This window comes from Acipenser ruthenus, chromosome 21, assembly GCF_902713425.1.
Source record: "Acipenser ruthenus chromosome 21, fAciRut3.2 maternal haplotype, whole genome shotgun sequence".
Lineage (NCBI taxonomy): Eukaryota > Metazoa > Chordata > Actinopteri > Acipenseriformes > Acipenseridae > Acipenser > Acipenser ruthenus.
Window position 1 is genome coordinate 12425349 of NC_081209.1, and position 13358 is coordinate 12438706.

Genomic DNA, 13358 nt, shown 5'->3' on the forward strand with positions numbered 1-13358 from the left:
AATGATGTAATTACAGGGGAGTGTTCTATGTTATTAAAAAGTGATTGCAGCCATTGCCTGTGGCACAGATTCCATCCGCTGTGACCCAGAGCATTTGTCTCTGCTTTCTTCAAATAGTTCTATTCTTGTATTACACCAAAAAACATATTTTTTGGCTTCACTAATATTGTTTCAGGTTTCATCAATTTTTCCTTACAGTGTGCAAGACATACTGTAAGGGGAAACTTTAAAACAATTCTACCTCAGGAGTCCATGTTTTGAATACAGTTTGTAAATAGTTTGGATTTCTCAGCTTTTCCTACAGCAGTCTTTATCACAAAACAACAACTCCATTTGCCATAATGATTTCAACTCGGTTGCACTGGAGAAGCTCGCCAGCACTGTACCCGACAGCCTCCACTGTTGTTTAATCCCAGTACCTGACTGAACGGGTACTATTTCATTGTTCGATAGCAGACTGGAAGAGCCTCACCTGCAGGTATATAGCAGCCTCCTGGTAGTTCATCTCCCAGCTCTGCCGAAGGGTCCCGTACTGAGTCCTGTAGTCCTGTACCCCAGGGGTGGGTACCGGAGTGTTGTTAATAACGACGTCATAACCGCCTCCATCTGCAGGGTCAGAGCAGACTGGGGGTCACACATCACAGAGGAAAACAGGGACAGCGTTACAGCAATTACTGAGTTAACCCTGGCTCCGATTCCTAGGCTGTCAATGCTGGGAGTAAAGGGGGTGGGGAGTTTATTTTTCTTTACCGCCCTCCTTTTTTGTAGTGATTTAATACACATACAGTGGCACTAAAACTGCAGACAGGTACTGTACAATAGGTTTTATATAATGATAACTTTAGCCAATACTGAAAGAAGAAAATTCACGTATTATGGTACTGTTAATTGAATAACATGTCAAGCTATTTTTAAGATCATGAAACAAAACTTAGGGTAAATGTCTGAATACCTTTTGATGCCACTGAATTTGCAGACAAAAAAAATTAAAAAACAAATGCACTGCATTGTCACCAAATCTGCTGTACACACCAGTACACTACTGCTAAACTGCACAATACCAATGAAACACTTTGTAGGCCTACATTGACTACTACTTGTCTTAAGACTTTGATACTCTCCACGATGGTATTTAAAAAATAAAAAAAGAGAAAAAATCTTAAATAAAATAGCTGTAAATGCACTGCATACTTATCACAGAATTGTGATTTCAAATTTGGGTTCTACAGTTGCTGACAGCATGTATTTCATTTTTTTTTTTTTTTTACTTTGATTCAGATTATATTTCAGTTTGGTCTACCAGGGAAGCAAGGACTCTACTGTATCCCCCCCCCCCCACTTTACATCTTTTAAATTTACAGTAAAATGAAAGAAACTTAGTCCACATATTTCAAACAAGTGCCCTTATTTCCCTTTATGTCCTATAAACCTTTTAGAAAGTCTTTTATATCAATTTTGAGTATTAAGTGGAGTTTAATATTCACACAACTTCTTTAGTGTGCAATCTAAAGCAGACGATCTCATCCTGCACAGAACACCTACCAACGGAGTCAAAGTCCACGCTGTAGGATGCCCTCTCCACGGGATGTTCATATTGTCCCTCTGACTCGATGACAGCCAGCCCTCTACCCACATTATTGCCCTGCATGGCTACAGCCATCAACCAGGATCGTCAGGGAGGCAGTGAGAGGGAGGCTCGCTCCTCCTGTACTCGGGTTCTATAGCGCAATCTACAGAGATGCACAGCAACCCCACCACCCACCCACCGAACGTTCTTAGATTTTCACAGATATCTTTGTTAAAATACTCAGAAGTCGGACAGGTGTCATTTTTCCTGGACACAAGAGCCGTTTCCTTGGAAACATTGAGAGGTGCTTCCAATTAGTCCCAGGATGCGAGGGGTCAGAGAAACACAAATTAGCAACAGACAAACTCAGCTGCTTCTTCTAACCAAGGAAATAGCCACAAGGTTGACTTCAGCTTTCCAAACAGTAATTGCTTATCTAAAGAAGACCTTGCCGTTTTTAGAGTACAGTCCCTTTTTAATAGCCTATACATTAATAACATTTGGACACTGTATCACATCGATTGATTTTTTAACTGCACTTCTTGACAACTTCACTATTTCTTATCTTGGACCTCTGTTTGTTTCAGCACTCCAATGGCATGTAATCAGTACAGTACACGTTCTACTCTCAAACTCAAAGCACGCCTATGCAGCAATAGACAGTACTTCTTAAATTCCAAAACAACTTGAAGCTAGGTTTTACAGTACATTTTTAGTTGCCTATAAAATCTTAAAATCAACATATTAAACTAAATTCTCTCCTTCCAGCGTGAAAATTATTCGTTTTAGTGTGTTTTCTATCTTAAAAGCAAACTACTGCACCCACTTTTCAGAAGTTTAATTTTCCGCTACATAGAATTTGCAAAAAACAAATGCTATTCACTCTACTCTTTTAGAAAATGGTGTAGCCTAAAATGTAGTTTTAAACATTTACAGAACTGTATGACCCTTTATACCAAACTATTGGATAATCCCTCTCTTTAATTCAAAACATTTAGCACATTCTTAAAAAACTTTAGGTTTCTTTCCAACATGTTATTTAGCCTTTTTAGTACCACCATGCTTGTATTGTTCCAAAACGTAATGCTGAAATGTTCTGTTGCTATCTTTTGAAGTCAGATTAGCCTTTCTAACTCCTGCCTCAATGCCATCATCTGGGACCAGTCTGGAACATTCATGCCTTCCACAACACTAGTTCAACAATATCTGTTCTTCTGAGAGCTACTGCACTGAAGGTACCGGTTTGCTTATCCAATGCCTTCGAAAATGACTGCCTTCAAATGAAGAGCTGATAACTACAAGATGACAATGCAAAAAACACATCTAATCCAGGCATAAAAAAGGAAAGTGCTTTGAAATCAATGCTCCAAGTGGGTGGTAGATTTATCCCAGGCTTGTGAAGTCTGCAACAGCTTCAAAAACGGCCTGTATGCTTCTTCGGTGATCTTCCGGTGGTGGATCCCTTTGTTGGGTAATAAATGTTTCTTTGTAGTTTTAGTCCCCTAATCTGTAATGTATAAAACCATTCAAAACAAGATGAAAAAATAAAGTAGCAACAAATTAAATTGCCTTCACGAACAAAAGTAGGTTGCCATCAGTCCTCTCATGTCAAATGATGAAAAAATATTTTAACCAGGTACAGTATCTTGCAATACAAAACCGGCTGAAATCTGAGCTGAATGCGCTACTGACCGCTGTGTTTTTTTCAGAATGAATCAAGTTTTAACCTCAAGGTTGTTTTGATCAATAGAATATCTTCTTTTCAGTGAGTCACTGTGCCTCCACCGGGAGAAATGTTCTGGCACTTTGTGAAGATCTGCGAGCACAAGACTGTGGTGGCAATCTAGCAAGGAAGGAGCAAGGTCTGTTAGATTGTAATGTGAGCTCCTGCGAGTCTCAGTATCCTCACACAGATATTAAAACCACACCACATTTCCTGTGCCAAATCAGAATTATGCTTCCCTGAAAATATCATTTAAAAAAAAAATCAAGAACAACCTAAAGCAGAAGTGTCTTATTTCTTGCAGAAAAGAAAAAAAAAAGAGATTATATTGTAAAAATATTTCCTTTTAGGTCCAGAGAAGACGCATAAAAACTTCTGTCCTTGGAAACAAAGTGAAATGATTGTGATTCATAAACAATCCTGCGTTGCTGGGCTGTCTGCTCCAAAGCCAATGCCAAAATCCATGACAGCTGGAGGGTTGGGCCAGCTTGGTCCAATTACGATCTGTAAGAGTTACCAATCAAAAACACAGCACTCCTTGAATCTGAACGGTATTCCAGAAAATATGACAGGAAATCACCGGACAATATCCCCTAGAAACTGGGAAGAGGTTGTTTTTTAATGATGAGATTACAAACACAGCGAAGTCATGTCCTGACTCTCAGTTCCCTTTAGTTGAACATTAAAATAGATGTTCCTTCCATCCAGTAAAAACAGGATCCCCAGACTGCTGCCAAATCAGCCTTGAAGTGAAATTCAGAAAGGGAACACCCAGAGACCCAGCGGCATACCACAACACTGGAGGCAGAACAGCAGATCCACAAGGGCGGCAGATACAGCTTTCAGACTGCCTCCAAACACTGATTCACCAGCTCCACAGCCCAACAAAGCCATTACACATAAGGATATCTGTGCAGTGCTGAGAAAGCACTTTCCAGCCACTGGAAAGGTACAAAGGACACAGGATTAATGACATGGGAAACAAGCAATAGTAGCTGAGGTTTTGTTGTTAAAGCTGTAGCACTGTTACTGTTTATCTGAAAGTCCTTTTGTGTATTTTAGGGTTTGATGCAGGACTGATAGTGGGGACTGAAGTCCCATGTCTGTCTGTAAGGTACAGCTACAGTGCAGCTCAGCATAATACAGACAGACACAGAGATAAAGAGCAGGGTTTTAGGATTTGTTGTAAAATACCGTCTGCAAGTCTCAGACATAACAGAGGGAGGGAGGGAACTGACTTACTGCACAGCAGTTTTATCCCCCTTAGATAAGTTTACAACAGTCAAAGCATAGTGTATTAAGCATTGTGAAAGCATGCTAAAACATAGGTAAGCATTGCAAAGAATAGTTAGGTATGGTAAAACACATCAATAAACATGGCAAACCAAGGTAAATTATGGTACATGCATAGTATAAACATGGGAAAATTGCAAAAAAAACTCTTATAAGGGCTGTTATGCTTTAAAATGTAGGTAAAAGGAGAGGATGTCTGGTGAACGACCACACTTTTCATTCACCAGACGTTATCTGTGAAATCAATGACAGGTGGTGTGCATGCTTCTGTGCAGGAAAGTGCGTGCCGTTTTCTACGCACCCAGGTGTTTACTAGCAGAAAAGCTACCACACATCTGTTCAGTACTTTTAGGCAGCATGTCTTCTGCAGCTATGGACAAAAGCTTTGCATTACCTTGAATTTTAGGATTGAGACATAATTTAAAAAAAAAAAAAAACACTATATATGAACATAATTTCTCTCTTTTATTTAACATCATGTAATCAAAGAAACTACAACATGATATTGCAAAAGTCTACCGGAAGCCATAACAGTAGTACAGTATTTCATGTGAGATTCTAAAATGTCAGTGTGGAAGGGTGTGGGTATTCACTGACACTGGAGACAGAAAGGTGTACTTGAAACACTGCACAAGTGCCCAGAACGTTATTTATAGGGCCAGCAAGCCCACCAATGCCCGCCTCTCAGCCACTCAGAGAGAGGGAAAGCCCACACACCCTCTCTCCCACCTCTCTGTGTCACTGCCATGACTGACAGGCGGATATTGCAAGGCTGCTGCCCTCTTCCTGCAGCACTATGAACACACAAGAAGAGTCAGCACAGATCTCCCCCCCGTTAGAGTCAATTTTTCAATTTCTGTCAGTTTTTTGTTAAGTATACGGAAAACTACAAAGTGGTATGTAATTCATTATGTTAAGGTAACATTATTCAGCAGGTTTCATTCAACTTTATGAAGCAAAATGAGTTAATTCTGTAGAGTGATGAAACACTTTTGGCCAGAGCTGTACAATGTCACTGAATGCCTCTCTTTTCCTTTTGCTTTGCAGGCCGTGTTCCATGTAATGATGCCTCTGCTCCCTTCACTGTCCGAGCCCGGAAATACATGTCAACTCCAAAGGTCCTCTGTGACACTGACAAGCCATACTCAGACTGGATTAAATCACCCCAGGATATCTCAGTTTAGGATTTATCATGTCCTGTGAAAAAAACAGAGGTAGTGGTGTCGCATTTCTCGAGGAGAAGTCATTATTCACATTGGATTACATTTCTCAGGAGCTTGTCTGTGACGCAGAGATTGTATTTTTAGTCAGGGCGAACTACCCTTTAATCATGTTTTGTGTTCCTAAAATTATATTCAGCTGTAATCTCTAGGTTGTGAACTATACTTTCAAGCAACAGTAGACATTCAATCCTATTTATTTTCAACTGTGATATCACTTATACTCCTGCAGTATAATATTAACAAATGCATGCAAAAACAGAGGAACCTTGCTGTATAACTGCGCAAAATTGTGTAGTATGTGTAATATCAAACAGTTTATTATGAGAGGCGATAAGACTGGCCACAAGGGGACATTCTGAATGAGGACCTGCTGCAGATCTACTTGTTATAGTATCATTTTCACTTTCTGTAAGGAATCCCATTTTCCAGTCATATGCTCTGAAGTTCACTTCTTTTCCTGCATTACAGGTAACAGGGCCCCATTTCATTTGCGCTCCATGCAATGAGAATGAGAAGTGAATCAATAGGGGCTTCCAGGAAACATGCAGCGTTGTGGCAGGATATACAAGTGGGCTTGGTTAAAATAATGGATGGGGGGGGGGAGAACTGAACTAAATTGTGACAATGTTGTTATGGTTGTCACAGGTGACGCTGAATTAGTTATTCCATATAGTAAAACATTAGACTCCATTGCATGGAGGATCTCAGTAAGCTACAGTAAATGGTTCATCAAATGAAACAGATTCAGTTATGTTAAGTTTGCTACTGATGATGTGGAAAAGAACAGTAATTGGATACCAGAAAATATGAATAACAGTGAGTTTTGGCCTCCTTCAGTGTTCTGGATGGAAGGCGTACCTCGCAAAGTGACTTTGTGCGAACAGAAGGAAATGTGTACAGATTCAGAACTATTGTACATGGTGCAGAATTAACCCTGACACACAAATTGAAACATAATCCTCTTGTTATGTGTGCATGTAATATGTGCCAAAGCAAGACATCAGTCTTTCTCATCTAAATGTAGATCCAAAGGATATTAAGAGGATTGAATGCATGAATTGTGAAGGAGGTCATTTAGTGAAATGGGCACATCTAGGTAAATTGGAATGTGTAGAAGGTGTCCCAGCTAAACGTGTCCAAGTATCTTGTAGGTACGAAGTGAGGAAGATGGCGTCTCACACCTGTGATGCTAAACTTTGGATAGAGGGGCCTGTTGTCGTTTTTGCGGAACCAACCAGAGCTGAACCCGGCACAGAAGTTGAATCCTGCTGGGAACGCTGGGATATGCAGGACATGGACTAGGCAATTTCAAATATGGAATGTATTATAAAATGAAGTGTCAAAGATATTAGGAAGGATAAAGAAAGAGTATCCTTGTACCACTAGTAGGTGGCTCTCTTGCTCCATGAAATAGGTCAGTCCTCTCTTGTTTGGAATTACACATGTATTCAATCAAATACTTAGTAGTCTGAGAATCCCTAAGAAAATATATATAATGAACGATTTACCACTAGTATATCTAATCTTCAGAAAGCATGACGCTTGATAAAAAGCACAATTCCGGCTAAAAGTGAACGTTAATCTACAAATTTATGTCCTAAAAACACAAGATAAGAAGAGACTCTTTATGACCAAAAGATTAACCAACAAGCCAGAGGTCTTGAGAAATAAATCCTGTCTCGGCTGGATTTTGTATGAACAAAGAGAAGGGTCGAGCCTAGTTGAATGCAGTTATACTGGCCTATATTTGGATTTAAATCCTAAAAGGGATTCACCAAAATAATATTATAGCAATTGATAAACAGAGGTAAATTAATTGAAAGATTATCTTATAATGAAACAGGTTCAGTGCTAACTGACACTGTTTATAGTTCATAACAGTTATTTCATAAGATTAATAATATGTTTTAAGTATTTGCTATAATGAGAAAACATATTATTTAAAACTGACAAGTATTATTGCTTGTTCACGACTTTGCTGTAGTGATAAGAAGATTAAAACCTGCAGCAGTATTAGATTTACTTAAATGGGAAAATGGTACAAGTTTATTCTTCTTTCTATTGAACAATAAGACTTCTAGACATTATGATATCCATTGACGTATAGAAGTTAAAAGGTGTTGTGTTATGTTTTTGTGTTAAGTTTGTAATAATATACTATAATGTACCTTGTTATTAATCCACTATACTATTGTCTAATGATGGTAGATGGATTCCTTATAATGTGGTGATTTGAAACTGCTACAGTGAAACCAGGGCCTCTCTTCTTATCTAGAAAGAGGGAATGTCCTTGGGTTCCACTTCAGCAGAGCTCCAAGCCTCATAGAGATGGAGTGTTAAGGTTTATGGAGTTAGTGGTTTAGTACTGATAAGTAAATGTCTTGAAATAATATGCACAACTCATGGCTTAATGGACAGGTCATATATCTAATAAAGTGCTTTGCACAGACTCTGACCTTGGAAAAAAACAAGAGACTGTGGAAACTGCTAGCAGTAACATATTCCCAGAGAGGTACAGGTCAGAGCCTGGTCAGTGCATCTCTTAATGGATAAATAATTGTAATGAAAACTATTACCACTTAAACTTAGTGAAACTAAATGACTTGAATATTGTATGAGACAAACTTGTGTCAAATACTCTGTTTGACAATGGTATATGGAATCAAAACTGACTCATTAACAAAATGATGAAACAATATGAAGTTAAAAGAAACACATACCTTTAATTTAGCATAATATAATAACTTAGAAGATGATGTCACATATTAAGAACATCTCTCATATATAACACATATAAAATTAGTGTTTTGCATGCAGTAGTGTTTTTATATTATATTATAAACCAAGATCCTGGGAACCTTGGTTCACTTAACTTTTCAGATAAAGGAGGGGCTCGGAGGAAAGCAAAGAAATGAGATCATAAGAGTTGAAACAAATGTGAAGTTTTGAATTTATTGAAGTCCATGACACCTATTAATTCTGAAAAGTTAGTCCGGATCTTTTGAAAACTATTATTTGTAAAAGGGATAAAGAGCTGTCTCACCTGATTAATGATTGGATTTAATTGAGGTGTCCCATGTATTCCAATGAGACGAAAAACCTATTTAACTCCAGAGTAATTTCAATAGAGTACCACACTCATCCCAAACAGGGCAAGGTGGTCCATCTTTTGCAAACCTACACAATTGAGCTGATTGAATTCAGTTTAATTTGCCTGGTGAAGACAGCCATATCCTTTTACGATTTATATTAAAGGGTAAGCATTAAGCAATTATTATTATTATTTTATCTCACATGTATTGCATGTATTGCCATAAGGGACTCACGCTATGTTTTAGAAATAAGAGAGAGTTTTGTTGAATGTGCTGAAATAGACCATTGGGTACTTTAGGTGACGTGTTCTTGGCCTGCTTGTCGGCCTTGATTTACACATATATACATGTATTAAAGTGTTAACGTTGATATCTGTTAAGACACTGGACTGCACAGTGTGTCTGTCAGCTGGGGATACGACGTAGCCTGTAGCTACTCTATCCAATATTTAACCGTTAATAAACCGAACGAGTACTGATCATACTCCGATTCGTAAAAAACTTTAAATACATGAGTCTGTCAATTTCTTGAGTTCTATATTAGTCATCCGAATATACTGCGGGTCCAGAGCACAAACTATATCCCACTAGGAGTAATAACATCTCTGTCCTCCTAACGTCTCCCCTGAGATAAGAGTGTATGCTGAGCAATTCAAAAGAGTACGTAAAAGAATCTGAACACGCGGATTTCGTGACATGGTAATGAGAAGAAAGTATTACAGTGGCTTATTGAGGACATGGACAACAAAATAAAATACAAATGTATTTTTTTTTTTTTTTTTTTTGAGGATCACAAAATAACATTTTTCAGCATCTTCTAAACGATTCTATTTGTTTTGTTGAGATTCTGAGAACACCCAGATAATTTCTCTCAGATAATTCTCAGGGTCTCGACATTTTCAATTCCATTATTTATTTTTTTTTCATATTTCATAATCTAATAATTCATATGGTTAACACAGTTAAGCCATTTTGACAGTAAATTGCAATTTTTTCAAATGTTTTTTAAATGTATTTTGAAGTACCCTTTACAAATTCTCTATCCTCAGTAATTATTTATTTTGTGTGCATAACACAGAGTGGAAAGACGAGGGAGCACTGCATAATGCTCACTAAAGATGAATGACTAGTTTTAGAAAAAATAAAAATAAAAAACAAGCAGCTTCTATCTTCTAATGAATGTTAACAACAAGATCTTCCAATTGTTAATTCTGCTGAAAATCCCACAGCAGGTTGCTGCCTGTAATTACCAGTAAAGAACAAATATTCCCCAAAAGACTGCTGTCGCTTAACCAGATGTCTTGGTACTTTGTGAAAAAACCCATAAACAAATAAAACCACCAAATCATCCTGTCCGCGTGTTTGGAACAAGGTCAGGCCTTGATCATCCCTACATAATCTGACATCACACCCCCACACACTGCTGGGACACAACAGAGCAGGCCAGGTAATCCCCAACACAAAATCAAGTTGCCTTTAAATTGAGAAGCACTTATAAACCTTAACAATAAATGTGCACACAGTAATGTTGCATGCTTTTCCCGTGGTTATATTTTGCAATTACCATACTTTGCAATGCTTCTATTATGCTTCTCTGTGCTTTACAATGTTTAGCATGCTTTTCAGTATACACTCTGCTATGTTTTTACTATGGTAAACTTAAAAAAAAAAAAAAATACTATGACAGGGCCGAACTTCATGGGCATCCAAAGACACTGTTTTTCTGTAGCTGTACAAGCTGAGACACACTATAAGAACATAAGAAAATGTATGAACAAGAGAGGCCACTTGGCCCTTCGAAGGTCATCTGATTCTTAATAACTCTGTCAAGTGATCTGCCTCAACAGCACAACTAGGTAGCCCATTCCATCACTCATATGCAAACACATAGAAACATTGTAATATGTGAATATATTAGGAAAACCTGGCAATCAAAACAAAATACTGTAAAGCCATAAATATTTGCGAGGATTTTGTTATTCTTTTTTTGCATATGAAAAAAAAAAAAAAAAATGCAAACATTTTTGGCATGAAATCAAATTCCACTAACAATATATACTTCATATACTGCAACAGGTCCGCAACATTTCTGGAGCAAAATAGGTTTTATTGGTGTGATTCGCCAAATATTTTGGTTGCAAACATTTATGGCTTTACAGTAGTTTGCTGCAAAGGGTAGGATAAGTTACAGCAAACCAACTTTTTATTTGTATTACAGATTAAGTACACAGTCTTAATTAACTAAATGAACTAAACTCCAAGCTCCTAGGTATAAGCTAATACCACAGCACCCCCTCTGTTTACACTAACCCTTAATCAGAGCCTTGTATGCCTGGAGATCTCATTTTAAAAGGTGTCGAGATTTTTATTATTATTATCATAAGAGATGTGCATTTTACGTGCAATAGGCTTTACAGGTATGGGGCTATACTAAGATCATAACAATAACTCTGAGCAGTATTTTTGTTTGTTTTTGCTGATCGCTTGCAGCCCTGTGTTAGCTAGTTAAATTACTTGCATGACATTTTAAATAGTGGTAATTATCTTTTATCTATTCGTGGCATGCTGGTTTTATTCCGATGATGGGACTCCCTAAGCTTATTCCTTGGAAACGGACATAGTTCCCTGCAATTCTCCAACAGTCCAATGGGTTATCTTTTTTTTATCATAGGGATGCAGTACAGTATACTGTAGTTGTGCACATTTTAATATTCTGTATATTTTACCTTTTTGTTACGCATTTCATGCATCAATATTAGGGTTATTCTCTTGAACAATAATAACTACAATAATGCAATACAATAATGCTCACAACTGATAGGTCTTTGGTTTCATGGTGTATATTATGAATGTGTGTAATGGAATATTGTAGAGGTGTTTTCGTAGTGTTTTGATATTCTGGACTGCAGTGAAGTTCAACAGGCATTAACATGTTGATTAGGCTTCATAAAGTGAAGGATCCTGAAAAGGTCAGAAGGAGGGTCATTTGAGGGTCAATCTCATGTGAGGGGGGTCAGGAAATCTACTCGCTAGACTTCCCTGATGAAAAACGAATGGCACTTCATCGCACTCTTATACCATTAGAGCCAGAGTGAACTGTACATATTACGATTGCTTACATTTACATGGTAACACTGCTATATAGTGAATAGGTAAACTGCAAAAACTATTTTATAACTATTATCGAGCTATAGCCAGCATAATAACATATCCAAAGTAGAGTCCTTGGTATACATACAGGCAGCATGCATATACACCTCATTTAATACAATCATTATATATTATATCTATCTATCTGTTTAAATGAGGGAACACAATCACATGTAAAAATGTGAAAACAATGTAGATTTCACAATAAATCTGGATATTGTTTTAACACAATGTTAAGGTCTGTAGCAACTTATGAACACAACTAATGGTTCTGAAATGTATATATTTAAAGCAAGCATACATCAGTAGCCTGTTCAATACTTTCTTGCTTCACGTCGTATTGTAGACTATACCGCTATCGGTGTGTATATATATATATATATATATATATATATATATATATATATATATATATATATATATATTGAAAAACTTAACATTTTTTGACACTGTACTATTTCCAGACTTTACACGGTTCACGTGTTGGTACAAGTACCACTTTCTGACCCTACACCGGTTCACTAGACGGAGCTGGTAATCATTACAGATGGTTTCGTTTATTTAACCGAGAAAGCCCCAAGTATCACTGATTTCAAAAGAAACCACAAAGCATCACTCTTTAATCCAGAATATGTTTGGGGTTTTTTTGCATGTGATGTGTGTGCGTTTCCTGTTCAGAAACACAAGAGTGGCAGTTCAGCATTTGCCATTAGCTGTGGCAGTAAATTGGACACACATTTCGGTCCTGTACATAGTCACAGTTGTTAGTTCCAAACATTCTTGTCTGTAAATCAAGACCATCTGTTGTCCCAAACAAACACACACACAAAAAGTGCTTACTTTCACTGGGCACCTCGACTCTCTCCGGATCTTCGTTGGACAGCAACCCACTGCTCGCTTCATCCCAGATGAGTATGAGCGGCACATCGTCATCGTCCATGTTCACTGCCATACCAGACCAGCCGGGCTCCCCTCACTATCAGTATCCTGGGTTATTTCTCAGAACTGCCCGTCAAGCCTGACCACAGAACACTAAGACTTCAACTGACATAGCCCTATTTTAAAATACGGATATGCTTATTGTAAGGGCACTTTCTGAATAGTAAGTGTAAATAGTAAATAGTATACAAAACGCATGAATGAACGAGTCATACAGTTTCACTGGCAATGCGTTGCTGTTTAAAAGTTAAACCTAAGAAGATTTTGCAGGAGCAAACACGCAATAGAAATACGCAAACATTATATTCAGAAGACATTACTTATATATTTAACATGCGCAATTAAGTGCGATACAATTACAAATAAGACCT

The 13358-nt window shown here is 37.7% G+C and overlaps 1 protein-coding gene across 3 annotated transcripts in view; it reads right to left on the reverse strand.

The window, feature by feature from the left end:
* LOC131699082 (two pore channel protein 1-like) overlaps positions 1-13358 on the reverse strand; it is a 43400-nt gene that overhangs the window by 29585 nt on the left and 457 nt on the right. Inside the window, exons 2-3 of one of the 3 annotated variants that reach the window (XM_058994829.1) lie at positions 12889-13066; positions 473-606 (exon numbers count right to left, since the gene is read on the reverse strand). In XM_058994829.1, coding sequence (XP_058850812.1) covers positions 473-606; positions 12889-13000 — 246 coding nt within the window. In that variant the 5' untranslated portion in view covers positions 13001-13066. Of the gene's footprint in view, positions 1-472; positions 607-1542; positions 4209-12888; positions 13104-13358 lie in introns of those variants that run through there. The other 2 variants (XM_058994828.1, XM_058994827.1) reach the window with 2 other exon arrangements.